The 26,413-nt window shown below is 36.6% G+C and overlaps 1 protein-coding gene and 1 pseudogene across 5 annotated transcripts in view; one reads left to right on the top strand and one right to left on the bottom strand.

The window, feature by feature from the left end:
* Window positions 1-6,166, bottom strand: part of LOC149568607 (ABC transporter G family member 11-like) — a 93,309-nt pseudogene extending 87,143 nt beyond the window's left edge.
* A 141-nt stretch (window positions 6,167-6,307) lies between these two features.
* The window catches only part of LOC149568608 (regulator of nonsense transcripts UPF3-like), an 88,083-nt gene continuing 67,977 nt past the window's right edge, over window positions 6,308-26,413 (top strand). For all 5 annotated transcript variants that reach the window (XM_089821474.1, XM_089821475.1, XM_089821476.1 and 2 more), the window contains exon 1: window positions 6,308-6,557. In XM_089821474.1, coding sequence (XP_089677600.1) covers window positions 6,403-6,557 — 155 coding nt within the window. In that variant the 5' untranslated portion in view covers window positions 6,308-6,402. The remainder of the gene's footprint in view (window positions 6,558-26,413) is intronic.

Consider the following 26,413-nt stretch of genomic DNA (forward strand, 5'->3'; position numbering starts at 1 on the left):
CTTTTTACCTGCAGGCAACTTGCACAAATCCCATGTCTTATTTTTCAGCAAAGAGTCCATTTCATCTTTCATTGCAGACTCCCACTGAATCTTAGTATCCCCCTGCACAGCTTCATCATAACTTTCAGGTTCACCAGCATCAGTAAGTAAAATAGAATACAAAGAGGGAGAAAACCTTTGTGGAGGTCTAATTGGCCTTGTTGACCGTCTAACATTCACTGGTGTATGTGGTATTTGTTGTTGCGGTTGTTGCACATCATGAGGAATGGCTGGAACATCAGCTTTTGGAGTATCATCCAGCACTACATAATCATCTTCTTTCTTCTCATGTTGCTGCAACAGATCTTTGTACAACACTTTTTCATTGAATATGACATCCCGGCTTCTTATAATTTTATGATTTTCAAAATCCCAAAGCCTATAACCAAATTCATTAATGCCATATCCAACAAAGACACATTTCTTTGATTTAGCTTCTAGCTTGGTTCTATTTTCAAAGTCTATATGAGCAAAAGCTTCACAACCGAAGGTCTTGAGAAAAGAATAACTCACCTTCTTACCAGTCCATGCTTCCTCTGGAATACCACAACCCAAAGGAGTAGAGGGACTTCTATTAATCAAATATACTGCAGTATTGACAGCCTCCGCCCACATGTGTAAGGGCAACCCAGCATGCAACCTCATGCTCCTTGCGCGCTCCATTATAGTCCTGTTCATGCGTTCAGCCACTCCATTTTCCTGTGGAGTCCTTGGAACAGTTTTTTGTCTACGAATACCATTAGTGGAGCAATAATTTTCAAATTCATGACTGCAATACTCACCACCATTATCAGATCTGAGACATTTTAATTTCTTACCAGTCTCATTTTCAACCAAGCATTTCCATTTCTTAAAAGTTTGAAATACATCAGATTTCTGTTTAAGGAAATAAACCCATACTTTTCTAGTTGCGTCATCAATAAATGTAACATAATAATGAGAGCCACCAAGGGAAGATACCTGAGCCGGTCCCCATACATCTGTATGCACAAGTTCTAATTTCTCCTTTTTGTTTTCCTTCCCTGTCTTTGCAAAACTCACTCTCTTTTGTTTTCCATACACACAACTTTCACAGAAATCCATATTCACACATTTTAGACCTGGTAAAACTTTCCTTGAATGAAGTACTTTCATACCTTTCTCACTCATGTGCCCAAGTCTATTGTGCCACAGCGCTGTATCAGAATCCACAGCAGCTATTTGTTCTCCCTGCTCATCTGCAGTAATTGTTCCTGAATATTCATTTTTCTCTGAAACAATCAAAGTAGAAGGAACAATATGACCTGTACAAAGATATAAGGTGCCTACTTTCACACCTTTTGCTACTACAAGGGAACCTTTTGAAACCTTCCAATTTTTATCATTAAAAGTAACTACACAACCCTCATCACCGAGTTGCCCTACTGAAATTAAATTTCTACTTAGTTTTGGAACATGTCTTACCTCATGTAGTAGCCAATGATTCCCATTCTGCAACTTAATCTTAATTTTTCCCTTTCCAACAATCTGACAGGGTTCATTATCCCCCAAATAAACAAGCCCAAAATCCCCTTGGACATAATCAATGAAATAACCTCTATGAGGTGTAGCATGAAAAGAAGCACCAGAATCTAAAACCCATGAATCATCAACACTCTCTAAAGACAGAAGCAAAGCATCCTCTTCGGATTTGTTACTTACCACATTTGCCTCTTTGTCTCCATCTGATTTATCTCCTTCATTTTTCTTTCGAGTCCAGCAATCTTTCTTTTTGTGCCCTGGTTTCCCACAGTACCAGCAATCATTTGGTCCTCTCGATTGAGACCTCCTCCCCTTTGACTTTCCTCTTGATTTCCCACGATTTCCAGAGTTACTTCCTCTTTCAGTCGTTCTGCCCCTGCTTTGTGCATTTAAAGCACTTCCTGATGTAGATCCACCTGAGGATTTTCTACGAGTTTCCTCACTTAAAATAACACCGATCACATCATCATATTTTAGGGTACTAGATCCAGGAACAGAATTACTCACCGCCATTACCAAGCCATTCCAGCTTTCAGGCAAAGAACACAAAATCAAGAGAGCCCTAATTTCTTCATCAAAATTGATACCCACAGAAGATAATTGACTAGTAATAGTATTAAACTCATTTAAATGATCTGCAACAGATCCAACTTCTGCCATTTTCATATTAAATAAACGCTTCATGAGAAATACCTTATTTGAAGCGGAGGGCTTTTCATACAGTGTCGCTAGGGTTTTCATCAAATCTTCTGTTGTCTTTGCTTTTGTAATATTAAATGCCACCGATGGTGCCAAGCATAACCGAATGCTTCCAAGTGCCTTTCTGTCCAAAAGATCCCATTCAGCCTCTGACATAGTTCCCTGATTCTTGGCTTTTCCTTCCAACGGCTTCCACAAATCCTTCTGATATAAATAGTCTTCCATTTGCATCTTCCATAACTGGAAGTTCTGCCCATTAAACCTATCAACCCTCAGCTTACCATCATCTGCCATTGCTCCCACTCAACCGTGAGACTCCCACTTAACCGTGAGACTTTCCTGCAGAGGATAACTGAGAAACAACCTGGCTCTGATACCACTTGTTAGGATAAACCACGGACAGAAATAAAAACTACATGCAAATATAACCAATAACAGAAAATAATAGAACACACAGAAATGAACACAAGGCACCAAGATTTAACGTGGTTCACCCAATCCCTGGGCTACGTCCACCAAACAGCAAGTCTGATCTTATTACAATCCAGTGATTACAACTTGATTACAATCCGTAATCCCTTACAGCTCAATACCACCGCAAGAACCAATTTCGTATCACCACATATCAAAAATACCCAACCCTAAGCCCTTTTTATACAAGTATTAAACCGCTTTAGGGTTATAACATGTCGGCCATATGTCGGCCATAATATGTCGGCTACCATGTCGATGTCGGCTACTTCCAAAAAAAAATTTTTCCGGGGCGATGCCCCGAACCCCACTATTTATGAAGTATGTACAGTACTTTCCTGATCAGTCACCACAATCTAACAAGAAAAATCAATTTCCATAGGCTCAATGACATTATTAATTTTGCCATTCATATTTGTACATATTAAATAGATTTTTGTTGCATCCCTAAAGAGCATGTGGCCATATAACCATTAGGATTCCACTGTCGCAATATCCACCAATACTAGAAGGTTTGATTCTATTTTGGCAGGCCTTTATTCCCTGACAGAGCTCAATATTATTTATTATAATCATCAACCCAAACTCAGATGACTTGCTGTCACCAAACTAGACATAGATAGCTTGTTATTCAATTCAAATTTTACTTGCAAGGTGAAACTCATGTAACAAGATATATATATACACACACACACACACACACAAACACACACACACTCTTAACATAAGTTAATTATTTCATATATAATATTTGCCACATATTATTTATATATCTCATAGATATATAATATAATTTATCCGACAAAATTATAACATTAACAACACTCTTTTTACTTGCAATGTTGTGATGCTTTAGACAATCACCTTGTCGCTTCTTCACAACCGTCATACATGATGTTTGTTTTAACTGTGCAATGTTGCATTGAACCCTTTTCCTTAACTATTACTTTATTTCATAACGTCACAACTCAAAATTTTAACTTTCTATGAAACCATTGGATGATGCGATAAATAGTTCTTCGCCACTTTGCAACTTAAAGCATTTAAATTGTGTTGCCACTCGTGAAATTGTGGCAATCATTTTGAGTTTAATTGTCACCTTGCTTCGCAACCACAACTAAACCTTGCAAAAGTGCAATTTCAAGCTTTTGCCACTTCGCTACTATAACCTTGAGTCAATCATAAACTCTTGCAATGATGCGAAGGTTTAAATCTTAATTTCATGATTGCTTTCCGCACCTTTGTAACTTTTGCTTTTACTTCATTTCAAACCCTTGTGACACTGCAATCACTATTTCTTCTGATCGTTAGATGTTTTTCGCAATTTCATAGCTTACAATCTTTCTCTATGGCTCAACCATACGACCATGCGATAGCCTTTTAACTCAAGACTATTTTGTCACCTATCATTGTTTCACAACTTGAAAATATGAGTCAATACTTAACCCTACGAAGGTGCAATTGCAATCTTTCGCTGCGTTGCCGCCTTAACCCCTAGTTAATCACCTATGAGGATGTGATAACCTTAAAAGTTAAGCACTTATGCCTTCTGCATCTTCGCGACTCAGACTTCAAGGTTTATCTGACTACTTGTAATGAAGCGATGATTCAAACATTGACTGCCATTTCTGCCTTTCACACCATCACAACTTGAATTTCTTTAAGCCAGGGTTGACTTGCGATCATGCACTCTCTATTGTATCGCTCCTTCGCACCCATAACTTGAAAGCTAGCAATAACCGTTGTGATGCCGTGATGAACAGTTGAAGGCTATTTCACATCCTTGCATCCTTCAACATGGTTAGTGATTAGAAAAGAGCGATGTTGCGATTAAAGGACTTTTGCAACATCACAACTTAAAAGATATAAGAGGCATGAAATATAATGCGACAATAGGTCAAAAGACTTAGGGATATCAAAGTATAAGCACACTTTCACATGTCCCTACTTGATAATTGCACGACAATTACATACATTTCAACAAAGAACAATACATAACTATTGCCTTAGGATTTTTTCACGAGGGAAAATAATTTTTCAGAAACCCTAAGCAAATTGAAACACAAATTCTTCTTGATTTTCATAAGATTTCACAATTTTTTTGGCTGGGTGAAAAATTAGGCTAACAGAATGGAGGATTATTTAAATTTAAATTATGGAAGGCATCAACAGTACAAGATCATTAAAATTTTTATTGTTGGAGGCCGCGAAGGTGCCAAACTGTATTGTTAGTAGAACACAAGATCATTTAAATTTTCCATAATGGAAGCCCGCGAATGTGCAAAACTCTTCTCATCTCAGTTGTGCTGGATCCTTAAAATTATATATATGGAAGGCCGCGAATGTGCGAAATCCTATTGTTCGCTAGAATGTAGATCATTTAAATTAATATTATGGAAGCCCTAGACTGTGCAGAACACTATTGTTCTGTATTCTTCACAAGATGTTTTAAAATTCAATTGTTGGAGCCGTGAAGGTAATAATAGTTGTTTGCACATTCGCGGGCTCCTTTTAACAAGAAACAATGTGACCCACGAGCATTCGATATGATACGTCGAAGGAACAAATATTAAATCTATCGATCGAGGCCTACGATACGTCAAAGGAGAAATAGTAATTATATCTCTATGTCGAAGGAACATTAAATCGTAACATGTGGCAATCGTGCGAAAGAAAGGATATGTCGAAGGAAGAAAAAAATATTTTATCGATTCCATCTTACGATTTAGTAACAACAATGGCTAATTCATTTCAAATGTTTAACTCTATAGTGAAGTAACAACAATGGCTAATCAGAGGTACTTAAACTGTTATTTAACTTGATGCAACATTAACAGGCCCACGAAACTGCATCGAATGAGGTTGCTTTTTCGATATGAATTCATATGAAAACGGTTCATGGTGACAATTCCATCGTAACTCCATTACTTGGTATCTGTATGATGGCATAATTAATATAAAACAATCAGTTCAATGAAATATTCGTTAGACACGCCCACAGGACACCTAGGGAATGACACGAAAGGACCGTAGAGGGGTCCATGGGATGGCCTTCCATGCGATGACCATGCCATGAAAGAAGATGTATGTATTATGCAATTTTTTTGTCCTTTTTCTTACTTTTCCCGTACGACGAGACGATTTAACTAAAGGATAGCTGCGTCTGGTGCAAATATGTGGCAACGTCTATACAGCCATGAAAATGCACTTCCTTATGAAGGAGAGGACTTAGAATTTTTTTTGAAAAGTTAGAACAAACAATGTAAAAGGAGTGCATTTTGGGCCAAATATGTTGCACTATAGCGTGCCCTCTAAAATGGCTTTCAAAAAATCCTTTCAAAAAATCAGTAAATCAGTGACTTAACCCACACGCAGGTTGAACTTGACCATTAACACGACCCTGGAAAGCCGAAATATGCGGGCATTGGGTCCCACCACGAATCATGCCTGCCAACATTTCGGAACCTGCGCACAACTTAACCTCGCGTTTACACGGTCTCCAAGGTATAAAAGGTGGGCGGTCAGATGATGTGCTAGGGCACCCAGAGGACCTTAAATTCGCCGACTATTAAAAGCGAAATGTACTAGATTAATTTTTACTGTTAATCGAACCGGGTGCGAGTTCGATTCTCGTCAGCGGAAGAAAACAGCAACAGGTACAGCGAAAGAATTGTTGTGTAAAATTGAGAGATTATGAATGGTGGGCACATGAAGGAAGCAGAGGCACACTTGAAGGTGGTGCTGAGGCACCTGCCACCCGTACTCTCGCAGTCTGCTTTGAAGGACCAGATTGATGCCCGGTTTGACGGTCGTTACAGCTGGTTTTATTTCCGACCCGGCAGAACAAGGTTTATATAGCTGCTATTGTTTTATGATTTTCTTATGTTTTGTGTGAGCATCGTTTGAGTAAAGTTTGGGGAATTGGACTAGTAATTGGCATCGCCCAGGATTTGGGGAGGGCTTGATTTTTAACTGACAAGTTTGTGGAAAACAATTCTCTCTTTGATTTTAAATTTATAAGCCTCAGGAAATAACAGTGTTTGATTTTCAATTTACAAGCTTCTGGGAAAATCGTGTTATATTTTAAATTAATTGGAAGGCAAACAACGTTTATTCCACAAGCTAGTCAACTGAATTTTATTGGCCGTGAAAAATGGATGTCTATTAGGGTTGGATTTGGATGTAAGTGTCCCTGCAACGTGGCCTTCCTTCAGCTTTAGGATTTTGAGTCAGGCTTTTAAGCTCCGGAAGTCATCCAGTAACACAATTTGGTTTATTGGTCAGGGTTAGGGCTTCAATTGTCTCGAATTTGTGTTGTATTCTAATGTGGACGACATTAATGCTTTGCTTCTTGTAGCAATTTACTTTCTTTTGGCTCTGACAGAACCAGGCATGGGTGGCTTAGCAAATTAATTAAAGATTTCAAATTGCTTTTGTACCTTGTGCTAAGGTTTTGACTCCTAGACTTTGGGGATGAAGCTTTGGACCATCACATCATTTATAAAATTTGCTTGTGGTTAATATTGTTTAATTGTGTGCCTTAACTGTTTTTAATTTTCTTGTCTTTACATTGTTAACTGTATGCTCAGTCTAAATTGTTTAAAATTTACCGGTATCTTGTTTGCCAACTGCTTTGCATCGGTGAACTTGCTATCACGGTACTTTGCGGTGAGTATTGTGGGAATTGTTGTGACCATATTTTTTTAAATGATGATTTGATTGCGTTGGGATAGAGCTTCACGGATTTGACTCCCAGTCTCCGACAATCATGTTCAAATTGGTCTGACGATGATTGATTATAAGGATTGTAGATATATGGTTGGTTTTGAACGTAAACTTGTGGTGCAATTTGGGTAGTTTATCTCGTGGTGTTAGAATTTTGGAAGTTATGGGTATTGGCATAATTACTGGGAGACAGGTGCCCGGTCCTGGTATGGGAGGCAATGATGTGTACTCAATCAGTAGTACACTTGTGTATTCCACGATGTAGACACTTATAACAGATTCAATTCTTCTCAATGTTCTTTGACTCTATAAGTTTCTTCTCCTATGGTATGGGAGGCAATCATGTGTACTCAACCATTAGCCCATTTGTGTATTCCAATATGTAGATACTTACAACAGATTCAATTCTTCTCAATGGTATGGGATGCAATTATGTGTACTCAATCAACAGTTCATTTGTGTATTCGACTATGTACATACTTACAACAGATTTTAATTCTTCGCAATGTACTTTGACTGCACAAGTTTCTTCTTCTGATGTGGAAATAAGAGAACAACACTCTATACATTTGAATCTTAGGCCATAGAACAAGGTATTGAGTTATGCAAACTCAAGCAAAGAGCATCAGTTGCTCTCACACTGGGAATATACCAGCAACCTGACCATGAGAAACCTAAAGTGGAATAATATCTTGAAGAGTGGGAATTATTTCGCCTAAAGTCACTAGCATTTAAGCTGTTACAATTTATTTTTGTCTATAACAAGACTTCAAGTTTCTATTCTCACCTACAACAACAATGCCCTTCACCAGGCTGCTAGCAATAGGATATTATAGCCAATTTGTTAATCAATTCTTAGGGTTTCACTTTACAATGACCTTTTTTGGAGGTTTAGTTTAAAAATGAGGACAAAAAAGTTGAGGTAGGAACTTCAAACATTATGGAAATTGAAATGAAATCAAGCAACGCTATAGAGCTCTTATGCTCTGCAGCTCCTTTCTCTGTTATTTTGTCAACATGTTCATTTGTGGTCTTTTATCCTCTGCTTGCCCAGTTTTGCAGTTTCCAATTTCAATGATTGCCAAACTAGGAAGATTGTTAAGTTGTGGTTGATCCGGTTAGTTTTGCCTTTATTTTGTTCGGTCCAGTCTCTGTGTTTATTAAGATTGTTTGTTTCCACCTTCATTGTCTATTCTACAAATTGATTTCGGAACTCTAGTGTTTTTTCTTCTGAATGAACCCTAAAAGCACTTGGCACTTTCTGATAAGAGAGGGAAAGAAATCTCGCCACTGGCATTGATCAGTCTTCCATGTGGACTCACCAAGGAGTTGCTTCAATGAGCATGAAGGATGATTTTTTTGCCATCTTTCACAAGTTGTATTTGTAATCCCCTACACAGTCTGTCACCTCTCTGAAATACATGTATGAGCTGCCAAAGACTACCCTACATGCATCTAGAGGATCCACATCTACAATGACTTAATGAATATTATGCACGTTCACACCAACTTTTAACTTGCACTGTTGGGTTATAGACAATTCTACTCCTTTTATTACCCAACCCAAGCTGTATGGATTAGGAGGTTAATATGTTTTCAATCCGATTTTTTCTCTTTACTTTTTGGAAACCATATTAGTTTGAGAACAGGCTCAAATATAGTATTTACCTTGTCTTCTTTGCTTGAATCTTCACATGAAAGAGTGCTGCTCTGACATTTTTCATGATTTCCTTTGTTATCCAGGAAAATATTTTTTGTTGAGAGATGTGCAAACATGTCTTTTGTCTACAATTGGAGTTACATTTCTCTTCTATGCCTGCAAATGAAGTCATGACCCTGTTTTTATTCTTCATAGGCTTAATTTCCATGGGTGCAAGTGCAACCTCAACATGTTTCCTCTCTATGACAAGTGAAGCTTGTTAACATCATAATTGAAAAAACATTGAGCTCTCTGGGAAGTCATGAGTACTCACCGGTTGATTTCCCAGCTGAGTTTTTGCGAAGTCTTGGTGTTTTGTGATTCAATGAGTCAAGCATTTTAAAAAAAATTGTCAAGTTGTTGAGTCTGTCAAATTTGGGCCTCCCAAGTTATAAGTTTTCAAGTTTTGGTTGATATGATATGACAGGAAGTGTGAATATTTTAGGGTTGATTGTGTGTGCTTGTTTGCAAAGAAGGTTATTGTTGGGGACAAATGAGATTTGATTATGTCTTAGCATCGTATGCCCTATTGACAATTAAGGGCCTTAATTAGCTAGCCTTTGATATTGAGATCTCAGTCGCTGCTGTACAATGAAAGAATAGTCCAAGGGGTTATTCATATACAAATTATTACTTAAATTGAAAATATGTTCTCTTTAGCCCATAAGGTACAAAAGTAAAAGGCTAAGAGTAAAAAAAATTGACTCACAATAGACTGGTGCCCTATCCAAGCCAATTGTTCTATTGCCAAGAAAAATGGAATCTCATAGAAGATGAAAAAAGGAGAATACGTCTGTATTGCATCAAATTTGATTATATAAATGCTCTAATCAACACTAACTAACATAAAATAAAGGACATGACAATGATCTCTTGCTGTGGAAGATGTGATCTTATGGAAGAAGAAAGTAGAGGAAAATAGTGCACTGAAACAAATAATCCTCACAAGCAAAATCCAGGTAAATTTTTGGTTTATAGTTACAAAGTCTTTACATGAGCATTAAGTTAATAAATAGCTATGAAGAGGTATTTAAAGTGTCCAAATTATTGATGACATATTAAACAAGCCGATGTGAAATCTTCATGAGTATGGTAGTCCAACATAAAGGTAATGATGCTGTGAAATTGTTTCAGTTCCATCCCAATAATATGTTATACATATTTGTTTTTAAACTTTCTGATGTAAATGTGATGATGCTGTAAAAATGCTTCAGTTCTATCTCCATTATAGATTATATATATATTTATTCTCAAACTGACATGTTATTTAGCATTCCGATATGCATAATCCAGAGAAATTTCTTCTTATATTGACAAGAACGTGGACACCAAATTACACTAAATACAGGAAAGTTTAAACAGGTTCTAGTAGTATATAATCTACAAACAATTTATAACATCTTTAAAAAGAAGTTTGTCATGTGTTAATGTTTGTGGCCTTTACGACAAAGATCAACAATAAATAATTAAATATGCAAAAGTAAGCCAAGGGTCGCTACATATTTAATGGCAATATAATAATAATAATAATTTGAGATATATTATTTTATTATATGATAATTCAATTAAGTGGGAAAGCTTAATTGGCCCCATTTGAAGTGTCATGTCTTTTGGAAGATGCACCTCTTCATCTCATATATATATTATATGTGTTGGGTGGTGAATAATGAACACACCAAAACATAATGTGCAAGTAATTATTCAGCACTGTTGCACTACACCTCTTCTCTGCCCTAAAATCTGAAAACTTAACATGGTATCAGAGAGGGTTCCTTTGTGGGAAGCTTAACCGCTTGAAGGTAGATCCATTCAGATTCATGGGCAGAATCGAACAGTTTGTCACATTGGGAGGATTAGAAGAGATTCATATGAAATTGTCTATCTAGCTATAGTTTGAGTTGTGGAATTATCCAGAGGTTGAGAGAGAGGCTATCTTCTCTGAATAAATTCATATCATGGGCAATATGATGCTTCCGGAGATGACGACAAGGAATGCATGAAGATGTGCTTGCATGCTGACATAAATCAGAGGGCCAATGTGGTTAGTTTGGAAGAATTGCTTTTGATGCACAATTATGCAAGGCAACAAACATAATGAGACATGATTGAGGTAGGCGATAGTTCTACCTACGACCATCATCTCCCTAATTGCATACAAAGCTTCATTTACTTGGAAGATCGAGGTCTTTGTTTAGCGAAGGAATTATATTCTCATCGGTGACGATTATGGAATAGCTAACCCACATTGTACTTGACAATCTCAGGCAGAGTAGACACAAGCATCGATCAAACTCAAATTGTCATAAATCATTCAATGTCGACAATGTGATTGTGCAATTAATGTATTGGTTGTGCACAAGAGGAGAACTAATGAAACCCTACTTGGGCTTGTGCATTGATAAAATGCCTTTGCCAGTGCTCACAAATGTGCTTACCTATGATAGGGTTGGGCTTTGATGTCCCATTGCAAGTGCTCGATCTATCTGCCTTGCAATATCGATGCTGATAGTGGAGAATCTGCGCTGTCTATACTCCTGCATTTAGCATCCATGTGTACTAGGGCAGTGTGACTTAAATGTGAGACAACAATTTTTTATGATGGATGTCCATGCTTGGTTCCAAAGCAACACCATAGTTCAAACTGAATATGTATGTAGAAGAAACAACGTCCTTAATAAGAAATGAGGCACCATTTGAGATGCTTGCCAAGAGGGACCTGTGTGGAGGATATCGTTTCCATAGGCGTATGGGCCAACTAGGATTTGATCAAAATAGCTGCATGTGAATGAAGTCTCGCCCAACTCGGTAGTGATGCGTCAATACTAGTGGAGGTATTGTGGAGTTAAATCGTGGTCTACCAATTTGGAGATCACAGTAAAATACCGATTTGAAGATCATGAGCGCCGATTTGGAGATAGTAGCTCGACTTTGACATTCCACGATGCAAGCAAAAATTGTGGGAGAATGGAGGTACTTTTTTTATCTTCAGAATAAACTTAACGTTGCAGGTGAACAAATAATTTATCTTGGAGGATAAATTTACTAAAGTTTGGATGAATAAAATATATGGGAGTTTGGCAGCTTGGTTATTCTAGTTTGGCCCTTTCTCTTATTTAAAAAATCAAAGTGCACAGAGGAAGCCACCAAATGTCAAAGGGAATCATTTCCAAGAGCATTCGAACATTTCCAGGTGCATTCTAAACATAGCAGAATATCTTTTGTTTAAGGTTGAATGTCAATAGGGATATTACATTATATTCTTTTTTGAGTATGAGTTAAAGATTTAAAACTGGTTAAACCATTAATTTTGAGATAAATCTGGACTAAGTGACATAAACAAAAAATCTCTTGGTTTGATAATGACTTGTAACCCCTTGAGAAGTTACCCTTAAACTTTGGCTAGATAATGAGAGGGGACCTTACAGTGTACACATTGAGAAGGAGTCATGCCAAAAGTAGTTAAACCTAAACTTCAGAGGGAGCAGATAGGAAACTTGTAAACTCTTCACTAAGGGAGTAGATCACATTAAGTGTCATGGACCCCGGTTACTTCAATTTGGTTTGATGTAAATACAATCATGGATAAATTGAGAACTTGCATACGTGGATTGAATCCACCTTAGAGATGCTCGAACTTAAGAGGGAGTTTATTTATGGGCCTAATTTCACCTAGTTTTGCATTATAAATTCCTCCTTTGGGGATTCATATGTATAAGCATTTCTTTTATCTTTTATGGACTATGTATTTAGCCAAGGCTATATTTAGCCTAGGCTACATTATTGGTTGCATTTTTTATGATCATTGGCTATGTTATAGCAAATACTAATCTCTTTTATATAGTTGAGTCTATAATTGAGATATTTGGATATCTTGCATGATCATTTCTTTGATATGTGAATATAGCATAAACTATATTGTTTGTATGCATATATGTGGCTAAATTCATTTATGTGATTATATTTTTTATGATTTGTGGATAGTGGCAATCCATGGTTTGAGTCTTCTCGACTCAGGATTGAGTACTTGGTGGACTTAATGTCTGGATACTAATACTCGAAGCACTTGGTGAATATCATGTATTTGATATTCGGATACCAGTGCAGGTGACATCATGGATTTGACGTCGGATTTAGTACTTGGTGGACTTAATGTCCGGATACTGGTGCAGGTGACATCATGGATTTGATGTCGGATTTAGTGCTCGATGGACTTAATGTCTGGATACCAGTACGGGTGACATCATGGATTTGATGTCAATTGAATCCTTGTGACTCGTGGATCTTGGATCCATAGGTTGAGTACATGGTGACATAATGGACTTGATGTTGGGAAACCATTACTTGGAGCATTTAGTGAATATCATGGACTTGATATTCGGCCAATGCTTTTGATATCATGGATTTGATATTGGTTGAGTTAGTTAGAGTCAAGGTTGGAGTATGTAACATCAGGGATTTGATGTTCGGATGAGTCAATCAGACTCGAGAGATAAATGCTTAAGAGCATACGATGATGACTTTGAGATCTTTTCAGATCTTTATGAGTTTTACATCATGAGATGATGTATGGGATATATAATAGATTTGAGATCTATTGAAGTTATGTTTTTGGTACCTCTACCAATTGTGAAGATAGAGAAGTTGAGGTCTTTTATTGGCTTGAGATTTATTGGTTGATCTTCTTCTCAAGTCCAAGAGGGAGTGTTAATGTTTGTGGTCTTTATGGCAAAGATCAACAATAAATAATTAAATATGCAAAAGTAAGCCAAGAGTCGCTACATATTTAACGGCAATATAATAATAATAATATGAAATATATTATTTTATTATATGATAATTCAATTAAGTGGAAAGCTTAATTGGCCCCATTTGAAGTGTCATCTCTTTTGGAAGACACACCTCTTCATCTCATATATATATATTATATGTGTTGGGTGGTGAATAATGAACACACCAAAACATAATTTGCAAGTAATTATTCACCACTGTTGCACTATACCTCCTCTGCCCTAAAATCTGAAAACTTAATATCGTGCTCCTGCCATAATAATCAAGATTGCAGCATCATTATATAGGTTTTTTGATAAACTCAGTATATAAAGAGGCAATTATAGGGGGTTGACATGGATTTGTTAGGCAGCAAAAGCCATGAATTGTTATCAAAAGCAGTTAGTTTAGCGGGAGTAACTTCTGTAGAGGTCATGATGATAATAAAGGTTGCAACTTCTCATCACATAATGGAGGATATAAAAAGGAGATCAACTCATTTGTGAAGGGGATACCTTAGCATTAGATAGTATTATTAGAAATATAAATGCATAAGGAATTGAAAGTATTCAGAAATCAATTGAAGAATAAATTGTAATAGAAAATGATAGCAGCAATAAATAATATTCAGAAAATAATTGGTGGCAACCATTTGAGAATCGTTAGAGTTTTTGGTGACTCTGCAACACCTGCAGGATCAAATGAAAGAGCAAGATATCTTCTACAAGATAATGGTATGACACTTGCATTAAGATGCAAGAATGATATTATTGCTCATGGACATAATTAAAATGTATGTAATAGGCCTGCTTATATAAGGAGAAGATAAGTTATCACCTATGGAAGGTGGAATCACATGTTCACCAGAGGTGGAATCACCCTCCATTATGCAATGAAGTATGCGCCATACAATGAGGATGATAGTTTGATATGTGTACTAAAGGTAAATCTTGTTGAAGATTATAGCAGTGATAGAGATCTCTGTTCATCTGTTGTTGTGCTGTACAATTTCATATCTGTTGTTCCTTTATATTTTGGTTATTGCATCAACTCATTCATTTCTGCGCATTGCTTGCTGATCTTCAACTTCTGTTGGTGTAATATTCCTTTGCTTGTATCTTGGCTTGTTAACATCTATTGAGACGCTCAATGTATTATGACTCATTTGCCTTGTCATCCTTGTCATCCTATGTGTTGAGTGTTGGAGTTATGATGATCTCTGGGGAAATCAAAGATCATGCGTATTGTTCTTATATGCAGCAGTTACAATTATATCTTGTTGCATCAACATGTCCTGTGTTAATGAAAGCAGTTATCAATTTGAAGTCTTTGTACTCCATGCTACCATTGTGCAATGTAATTGTCGCCTATTTGTATCCTCAACGACAGTCTCTTTGGCTTCGTTGTTCCAGTTTAAGCAGTAGAGAGTATCGTTCTTGGTTTTATCAATACATCATGTTCATGGTTTTTGAAGTGTGATCAGCGACATCTCATATCATATACATGGAGTGATAATCTTTGGTATAAAGAGATTGATACCATACGTGTTAGAAAGGTCACAAAAGTTTCAACTGGTCCTTTGCGAGCACTGGGTTGGTGTATCTCCTCTCTGGTATATTGAACTGCTATATATTATTCTGCAGATGCTTCCATTACAAGTGGTATCAGATATCATCAGGTTATTATTATTCTGTGACTGCTGTCTTCAAGTTGCCTCTTGCAATTGACGGTATCATAGCATTTTATATAGACATTCTGGGATTTGTAATTACTGGATGATAAATGCATTAATCATAGTAATGGTGTTCAGGCATGATCATTAGACATTGACAGTCTGAAATTTTTTTAGCAGTATATCTTTCTGTCTATTTATTGTGTGATCAGTTTGGTGCATGTGATTGATGATTATATTCTAGTTTCTGTTATGTGAAAACAGTCTTGATGAAGAAGTCTATCTGCAACCTAAGCTTGAGACGCTTTGTATTAACACTCTAGATTATCAATAAAGAGAATCTTTTCTTGTGTGGCTGGGTTTTTCTCTCAAATAGGAGGGTTTTCCCAAGGTAATTCTCTGTGTTCTTTTGTCCTTGTAATGTGGTTAAAACTTAAGATATTGGCTCTCTAATTTGCTATTCTGGTTCTCAAAAATTTAACATGGTATCAAACCTAGGTTGTAGTAAAGATCCAGAACCAGGATAGGACAGTTGGGCTCTTCAAGTTTCATGATGTCTAATGTGTGTCGTTATTGTTGGCATGTGTTTTCGAAATCATGTTGTTGCTGAGATTGAGGACAGAGGATTTAATGAGAATTCATTCTAAGCTTAATGTGCATTAGTCTTGATGGGCATTGTTGGAATTTCTCAAGTCCTTCCAAATAATTGTTTGCTAGGTATTCTTGCTAATTACATGTTGATGATTTAGGTCTCAGAAATTTAAGAGATTATGATGGGAGCATCGGAAGACATGAGAAATTCATATAAATATATGTAGCTAAAGTGCCATTGAGAGTAGAATCTCAGCAGAAACGTCTTACTTGGAAGGATATTTGTCTGCTAGTATGATCTATAGTCATGTGTTCACTAAGGATGTTATAATCTCAGTTTTGTAGCTTCTCATGCATTCTTGTCCAAAGGTTTTTTCTTTTGACTTCAACATGATGTTTTTCTATCACATGCAGGTTTGTACTTGTAGGTCATTAGAAAGAGAAGCGTTGAATACCATTTTGACCGGTGTACTTGACAGGGGACATTGTAGGGCGAGAGGTCAGGTGGGTTTTCGGTCAGACTTTCAGATCATGGACCATATCTTGACGTTGCAAACTATCATTAAGGAGGCCCACCACCATTTGACAGAAGTCCACTACTACTTTGTCGACTTTTTCTAGGCATTTGATTCTGTCCCAGGGTGGCACTTTTTCAGAGATTCAGAGACATTGGGGTTGCAGAGACTATTGAGGGCGATTATGAGTCTCTACAAAACTGTTGTGGGCAGATTCAGGACTCCTGCCTTGATCCAGAGCACCATTGGGGTGAAGTAGGGATGCCCTCTCTCCCCTACTTTGTTTGGCATTTATATTGATGAACTTTAGGCTTTCCTCTAGGATTTCTTGCTCCTTGGTGACGGATGCTACTTACACCAGGTCATGACCTCTATTCTACTCTTTGTCGATGATGTGATTCTTCTAGCATCCTCTCCTGAGGGGCTTCAGAGGCTTCTTCATAGGCAAGCCTCATTGTGTGTCCAACATTAGCTCGTTTTGAACTGAGTAAGACTCGGGTTATGTTCTTCAACTATTTGAAGACTTCACACCTCCATTTTTGTTGATAGGGCCAAGAGTGAGAGATTATTTCTTCATATACTTACCTTGGGGTGAAGTTGTTTGGCCCTTGTTTCAGCTTGAGGCCCATTGTTCACATAGGATAAATAAAAGGTTGGGTTCCCTTGCCATTTTAGAGAGACAGTGCTTCAAACACCATTTTCAGGACACTTCCTCGAAATTGTTCATCCAGGACTCTTTGATTAGACCCACAGTCTTATATGGTTCAGTGGTTTGGGGTCCCTCCCTCCTAGTCTCTAGATTGTGACTACTCCTTGGTTGAGTGGGTTCAAACACTTTTCCTCAGGCGTATTATCAAATGCCATCGTTCCACTCCCTGCAATGTTATTTTGGTAGAGTTTGGGGTTCACCCCTTCAGACTTGTGGTCATCTTCAATTTGGTTGGTTTCTTTACCATCTTCAAGACTTTGTGGATTCGACTAGCGATCGACACAGATATTCGTACCTGGCTTACATCTCTTCAGTCATTATTGGTGGTTTTGTTCTGTCCACTAGGGTATGCTGCTGGTACGGTCATGCCACTACTCTACTGGATTCGATTGGGACTACTCTACTGCATTCGATTGGGATCAAGATTGATCGTCTCCCTCCCTATCAGTTTTCTCTGGATGCTCTCACCGTTCTCCCCTCCAGTCAAGAGTGTAACGAGCATGTGAGACTCAATATTTATAGACAATACACATTAGGAAGACTTGGATCAACCCTTCGAGAGGGTTGTGTCCATGGATGGCCTTTTATGTTGAGCACTTCTTAGATATCCAAGATGGGGTTATTGTGCATCCTGCACATTTGACCCGATGTTGGTGCCATGCCCTTCGTATTTCTCTTGGTTCCTCTAGAGTTGGATCCCACTGACTTATGTACCAGATTGACCATCACATCGATAGAGGGGACCGTATTTTTCATCTATGTACCTTGGCGGAGATGAAATAGAGATTCACTTTATCTTTCATTGTCCCACCCACTATGAGATTAAAGGTAGGTTTTACTCTCTTTTCTGAGATTGTAGGTCCGTATCGGTGTTTTTCGATTACATTGATGAGCATTGCCTAGCGCATTATCTTCGGGAGGCCACTCAACTTTGTGACCATACTTTACAGCGACATTTTTCTCGGCACTAGGCTTTGGATCAGCATATCACAGACTTTTATGCGCCCATGTCCCTTGCCAGGGCATGAAGCGACAATCCTGCACTCTTGTTCCCAACCACATCAGATAAGTGAGACCTTGTTTTGGACTCACCAGAGAGCGACACTCCTCATCTGACAGTACTGAGAGGTGCTTTGGGACCCTTTGTCGCCTTGTTCCTTATCCGTTGGCAATGGACTTCTTCCAGCCTAGGAAGGACCCCTAGTCCCTTTCCTTGGTGCCTTCCTTCGCTTCTTTTTTGCTTTATTGATCTATTTTTTCATGGGCACCTTTTGGTGTCCCTACTATGGGTGGTTTCCTTTGTTGGTAAACTTTTAGTCCATTAGACCCTTGTTTGGTCTCTTGTTGGACATTAATAAATTTATCTTATCTTATCTATCACAAGGTTGGCATTTGATGTTTTGCAATCATTCATTTGAAATATGAGTTTGAAGTAGTAGGGTTTGAGGTTGCTCTTTGTAGTGAAGTGAGATATAGTTGTCTTGATGAAGAATAAGATACATTTCCTTCAATATAGTCTGATCAGGAGATGCAATAGATGAAATGCATATTTGAAGAAGAATGGTGTTAGAGTGTTCAGTTATTCTCGTATTGGGCAAGCTCTATTGTCAAAAGAGTTGTATAGTTGAAAGCTTGTCCTAAATTTTACTGCTGGTTGTGTAGATGGTAGAATATGGAGGACTGTTCAATGAGATTCTACGATTACAATACAGATGATTTTTCTTGAGCGGGTGTTGATGTGGAATCAAGATGTTTGTTGTTTCTATTTTGAGCATATGTGAAGACTAAAATTGGTTGGAGCATTGCTAAATCAACAACCAATAGATAAGTATTTTGTGATTGCAAGTTTAGTTATTGATATGAATCTTATATAGTTATTAATTCATGTATTTGTTTAACATTAATCTGTATTTTTCTCAAGTTATAGGTTGAATCTATGACTAATTTTTAAAATGCTTTTAGGACAAACTAAGAAACAAATATGGGCATCCTACTTGTAGCCATGGGTCTAATATTTTGTCATAAAAGGCACAACTTTAAATTGAGACTATTTTGGGCAAGTATTGAAGATGTTTAAAGCCTAGATATCTAGTTGCTATATTTAGGTCGCTCAGGATTGTTTTAGCAGACATTAATAATGTTTCAGATTTTTAGAGATAGCTTTACCTAATGTGAGTAACTTCAAAGGCCAATTGCTGAAATCCATAGTAAAACTCTTTAATTGCAAAAAACATAATTACGAAGTCAATTTGGATATAACATTTGGCAACTTTGCAAACTTTCAGTCTAGTGTGCTTTGGGATATGGTTCAGGAGGAAAGTCCTGGACTTTATTATATTTGAAGTTTCAAAGATGTTTGTGTAATTATTCTTCTAGGCAAGCATTGCAAGCAACCTTGAATGAGTAGGTCAAAAGTTTGATGCTAGTGCTTAAAGATTCAAAGGGAGTTTGAGATGCAGAGGGAGAGTGTCAAATCCTTTTCAAAATATCAACAAGCTCATGTAGTTATGGGACTACTAAACCTCTTTGTTTGGTCATCATTGGAATCAACTCTTTTGTTGTGCTAATCAAAGTTGTGTGTATGATGTCCCTATTGAGAGCGAGTCTTGGTTGAGAGGGGTTCTCAACTTTCTAATGATCTTTTATTTGCTTTAATGAGTTCTTCTCTCTGAGAGAAGGTAAAGGTGAAATCCTCGGATCCACCCTCTTCGAGTAGACATGGTGGAAATGCATTCTTCTCTAGTAGAAGTTTGAGGGTAAAGCCCTCGTTCCATCCTCTGCGAGTAGGTATGATGGATCCACCCTCCACAAGTAGGGATAGTAGAAATGCATTCTTCTCTGGGAGAAGTTTGAGGTGAAAGCCCTTGTTCCATCCTCTATAAGTAGGTGTGGTGGATCTAGCTTTTGTGAGTAGGCATGGTGGAGGTCATGTGCGTGACTCCATGACTTTAATCTTATGTTCCTGTGGTTCAGCCTCTAATAGCAGCCATGGTGAATGTCATACTGAGATGGCAAGATTATATATTAAGGAAAATTTATGATGAGATTTTATTATTGTTTATTTTTATGCAACTATATGTGCCTTTATAATGAAGATCTTTGTCGTGCTAAGAGCTAATGAGGAAGTGTTGAAGACTATAGGAGCGATAGAGATCTATGTTCATGTGATGTTGTGCTGTAAAATCTCTAATGTGTTGTTCCTTCATATTTTGGTGATAGCATCAACTCATTCATCTCTAGAGGCATACTACTGTTGGTCTTTAACTGTCATTCATGTAATACTTGTAGCTTGGTGTGTTAACATCTTTTGAGATGCTCGAGGTATTATGACTCATTTGCCGAGTTATCCTTGTCATTGTACATGTTGAGTGTTGGAGTTGTTATGATCTTTGGGGAAACTAAAGATCACACGTATGGTTCTTATATGCAGCAGTTAAAATTGTATCTTAGGGAATCAACAGGTCTTGTGTTAATGGAAGCAGTTATGAATTTGAAGGCTTCATACTTCATGCTACCGTGTGTGCAATGTAACTGTCGTCAGTTGGTATTCTGAACGACAATCTCTTTGGCTTTGTTGTCCTAACTTAAGCGGTGGATTACTCTTGGTTTTATGAATATATCATGATCATGTTTTTTAAAGTGTGGTTAGCGACATCTCATATCATATTTATGACGTAATAATATCTGGTATTAAGAGATTGATACCATATGTGTTCGAAAGGTCACATAAGTTTCATCTGGGTCTTCTACCAGCATCGGGTCAGTGTATCTCCTCTTTAGTCTATTGAACTACCATATATTATTTTGCAAATGTTTCCATTACAAGTGTTATTGGAAATAATGCGGTTATCATTGTTGTGTGATTGTTGTTTTCAAGTTGTATCTTGCAATGGACAATATCATAGTATTTTATATAGACATTTTGGGATCATAACTATTGGATGATAATTGTGCCAATCATAGTAATGGTGTTTATGCATGATCATTAGATAGTGGTAGTCTAAAAAATATTTTAGCAGTATATCTTTCCCTGTTTATTTATTGTGATGAGTTTGGTGCATGTGATTGATGATTATATTCTAGTTCCCATTATGTGATAACCACCTTGATGAAGTAGTCTATCTGCATACTAAGCTTATGAAGCTTTGTAATGAGCTCTCAATTATCAATAGTCTTTTCTGGGTGTCGTTGGATTTTACCCTTAAGTAGGAGGGTTTTCCCAGGGCAATTCTCTGTGTCTTTTTGTTCTTGTATTATGGTCGACTCTATGTGTAACAACCTCTTTTTCTGGATTTTAGCTAACAACTACCTTATCATGGGAGACAATTACTTTTCATTTTCATGAGCACCAGAAGGCAGTTATAACATCTATTTAAGATGTCCATATGAAAGAGATTAACGGTTATAATTAGTTTAACTTAAATATCTTAACTAACAATTGAAAACACAATCAAATGGAAACTAAATTGAGGATTTAAGTTTGCAATACGCTAAATTCCAAGATCGGAGTCTGCCTAGGGCAACATCTGCAAAACCTTGGGTTAGTCCACTTATACCACTTAGGGCACAAAAATTATACCACTGTATCATAACAACCAATACAATTTAGGGTATCAAAACCAATGTAACAACCCCTTTTTTCCCTTGCTGATTATGGCAATTAAATGTAAATAAAAGATACATTTACATTTATATTCCCATGAATGAAGGAAAATTATGACAACCATCAAGTAAGCCTATCTCATGCATGCAATTATACTTCATGATCAATTTGTAAAATCAATTGATTTCACTGATTTCCTAATACATTTAAAAGGAAACTGATTTCATAGCATTGAAGGGAATAACTGATTAAACGATATTAACCAACATATCTTCAACTTGAGATTTCAAATATCATAAAAGCAAATACTCGTCACTGAAAGATATTGAATGCATATCGTATCTCTGTCTTGTGCAAGCTTTGGCATCTGGTGGAGAGAAGCATTGCCAGGGGCTTAACCTCCCAATTGTGGACCCTTAAGTATCCCCCACACAATCTCAATCGAGAAAGGCCCTTCCTACCTAGGATTAGGCTTAGGACCACCACTGAGCTACTTGTGATTGAGTATCAACCCATTGCTCGACATGACAACAAGAGTTATATATTGGACAATTATGAGCTGACTCATTTTTTTCTTTATGCAGTTTTATATCTAGATAACTTTCACTTCTGATTCTCTTTTGTTTTTGAAGGGATATTCTCTCCTCCCACCTTTTTGACTTGACCATTCGGGTCTTATGGGTGCATCCTAGGAGATCTTGAGATGACATTCAATTCTGGAACAAATTTGGAGTATTCTATAATCAATGATATTTTATGGCACCACATGCTGATCTTATCTTAGAGGCATATTGCCAACACCTCTGTATAATTCAGGATGATTAATAAGCATAATAAGTATTTGGGTGCTTTGCATCTATAACGCATCATACACAAAGACTATCAATGGAAATATAAATGCGGATCACTTGCAATGATCTCAAAGGCATCTTATGATTTGCATAACAGTATCATCAACAAACAATCCTAATGTGTGGCAAGTAATAAGGAACAATGATTGCATAACAATATTATCAACATACGATCCATAGGCATTGCAACGTAATTAGGAACAATGATTGCATGACTTGTTATGGAAGTTGCGCTGCCTAAAATGGTCTTGAGATCACTGTCTTTGTGATGCAGGTGGAATGCTATCACTTTGATAAGATGGCAAGGAAGCTGATAGGGACGAGGCTATTTGCTATGCTCTTGAATATATGTAGAGCTTCTCCAATGGTTTCGGTTGTTAGCACAGACCTCGGCTTGTTGTTATGAGGTATATGAAAACATAAAATATAAAGAAAGCTTTGAAAACAAAGGTTCCTAACAACTCGCAACGCACTCTCAGTTACAAGAAGAGGTCGAGATGGCGGGTGCAAGGCCAAATATCGGCTTAAAAGAAATGATTTTCAAATCAATTAGAAGGATAACTCCATCGGTTGGAATATTAAAAAATAAAAGTTCAATAGAAGATGGGAAATCACTCAAAATAATGAGCAAATATTAAAGATAATTATAAAGGTTCTCCTTCCAAAAGATTCTTAAATATATATCAACATCATGGTATCTTGCCACCTCTATTTGTATGTACACATACATGTGTAAATTTAATCATTTATTTCTTTTGTACCATTATATGGATTTACGCACATATATATACATGTATGTGCTTGTATGGATGTCATGATATCATTGTGTCAATATATGAGTATAATAGGAGGCTCCACAATGATCTCAAATAGACAAGCTAACAATTTATATTATATTTAAATGCTTAATGTTTTCTTGATAAGTGTTATGAACTGACAGATTAGCTCATGTTTGTCCTTGAGTATACCCTTGCTTGCCTAGCTGTTTTTCCTTGGTCGTGGTGGTTCATGACTCTTGCTTATTTGCTCAATAATAGGTGGTATCCTCATGCCCAATTCCAAACTGGCAATGCTTCCCCCCCTTCGATGCGCTTTTGCAAGGAAATAAATTCTCCATGATAATTCCTCAATATAATTACAATTACTATAACAAGTTAATATATATAAACCATTATAATGGCTAACTACCATATCACTTACCATAAATTATGATGAATAACCAACTTTTCAAGATTTCAAGATAACAATATAATAACATCATAAAAATTCACTAGCATGTCATCTTCATATGTAATTATAACAATTAACCATCTTACCATTTCACATGATCATAACTAATTGTACCTATCAACTAACTTTACATGAAACCTTAACGGTTATATGAATATTTTAATATAGAGCCAAAAATTGGGATACAACATACCTCCCCGCTTGTGTTTCATCGTCCTTAATGAACTATGAAAGTTTAACGAACACTATAGATGACATTTAAAATTGGGCCAAAATTTGGGATGTAACATACCCTCCCTCGTTGTGCTTCATCGTCCTTGATGAACTCTGGAATTTTAAACACTAGGAGAATATTCCAAATACACTATATATATATATATATAGAGCCAAAAATTGGGATACAACATACCTCCCCGCTTGTATTTCATCGTCCTTAATGAACTATGAAAGTTTAACGAACACTATAGATGACATTTAAAATTGGGCCAAAAATTGGGATGTAACATACCCTCCCTCGTTGTGCTTCATCATCCTTGATGAACTCTGGAATTTTAAACACTAGGAGAATATTCCAAATACACAATATATATATATATATATATATATATATATATATATATCATGAGATCATTTCATTTTCAAAATTGAATCAAAATCTAAACCATGATCAAAATCAAGGTCTATAATTCCTTTATCTGTACGCTTTCAAAAAAATGCTTACATGATATCATAAAATTGCAAGTGAAACTGTTATACCCCAATTTTCGATCCAATTGAAATGTTCATATAGTCGTTAAGGTTCACATGAAGTCAGTTGACAGTTAAATTTGTTATAATCTTACGAAATGGTAAAATGGTTAGTCGTTATAATTTCATATGAAGATAACATGCTAGATGATTATTTATCATGAATTCATGGAATTGAAAAGGCAGTTAGCCGTTATGATTAAATAACTTGTTATGGTAATATGATTTAACTGCGGAGAATTTCCTTGTAGGAAGCACATCAAAGGGGTGGAAGCATTGCTAGAAAAGAATTGGGCACAGGAGCATCACCATCACTGGGCAAATGGATATGAATCGTGAATCACCATGGTTGAGGACCTAGTAACTTGAACAGTAGGATACAATCAATGGAACCACATGAGCTATTAAATAAACAATTTAAAATGTAAATTAACTTAATTAAAATATAATGTGTACCTCAAAGGTTTTTGATTGATCTTTTCTCCACATCATCATAATATATACCTATGTACGTACACATAGATATAAGAATAAAGTGACACCATAATATTATTTTCTTTATAATAAAATGATGCCACATCACAAATATATCTACGTGCATGTAGATAGATATAAACTATAATTATTTTCGATTTATAACCTTCCAATCTTTTTCCATCTTTTAATTCTTTTTCTTAATTGAAACCGATTCAAACACTTGACATTTTTATTTGGTGTTCAAGACCCAAGATATTCCTTTTTTGTTACGGCTTCTTGGAAGCCAAAGAGACATAACATCTCTTTTTATTACGAAGTCGAGAGAGGCGGAAGACACTTACTTTTCTAGCACCCGACTTCCTTGTTCTAACAAGTGACTTCCTTGTTTATCACCCAACTTCTCCATACTACTCGACCACGTTATCATAGCACTCGAGATCCTTGCAGTTATCATTTTATTAACCATTGCATTGTTTCCCTTCCACGATTTCTGGTTATACGGATGCCTTGCTGAAATCGTGAGCAATGCTCGTTCTGGAATTTAGCGTTCAAGATCTTTTTTGAGGTGGGTTGTTGAGCGCCTAGCAAGACTCCATCTTATTCTAGGTTTCTACCAGATTATGTGGATGTCTAGATCGCAAGTATTGTAATATGTTTTTATAATAGTTATTACTGCAATCTGATTTTTATAGCAGTTAGATACAAATCCAGATTATGAAGCAAATCATCCTTGTTTATAATATTATCAGTTAAGATGAATAAAAGTCAAGTATTCATGACATGATTTCATATTTATTTATGTCGATGGAAGTCGGAATTAAATGATATTATTTTGCCATGCTTATAGCTAGTTTTCTTAGATCACAGAAATGTGATAAGTTGGAAACATATAATATTCTTTTATCAGTTGAGGATCAACAGAAAGAGCGGGTTGCTCTGAGATTCAAACACCTGGGACTCACTCGGTTGTATAGCCAAGGAAAAGGGTGAAGAGGTGAGAGAAAGGAATTTGCAATAACATGAAACATAATCAGATTTGACATAACAATGTTTATTATTTTTAAAAGGAATCATTTAATAGCTCATGCATGATCATGTTTGTTGTATTCTCCTGCTGT

Source organism: Cupressus sempervirens, chromosome 3 (genome assembly GCF_028749045.1).
Source record: "Cupressus sempervirens isolate cs-2001-9-10 chromosome 3, ASM2874904v1, whole genome shotgun sequence".
NCBI lineage: Eukaryota > Viridiplantae > Streptophyta > Pinopsida > Cupressales > Cupressaceae > Cupressus > Cupressus sempervirens.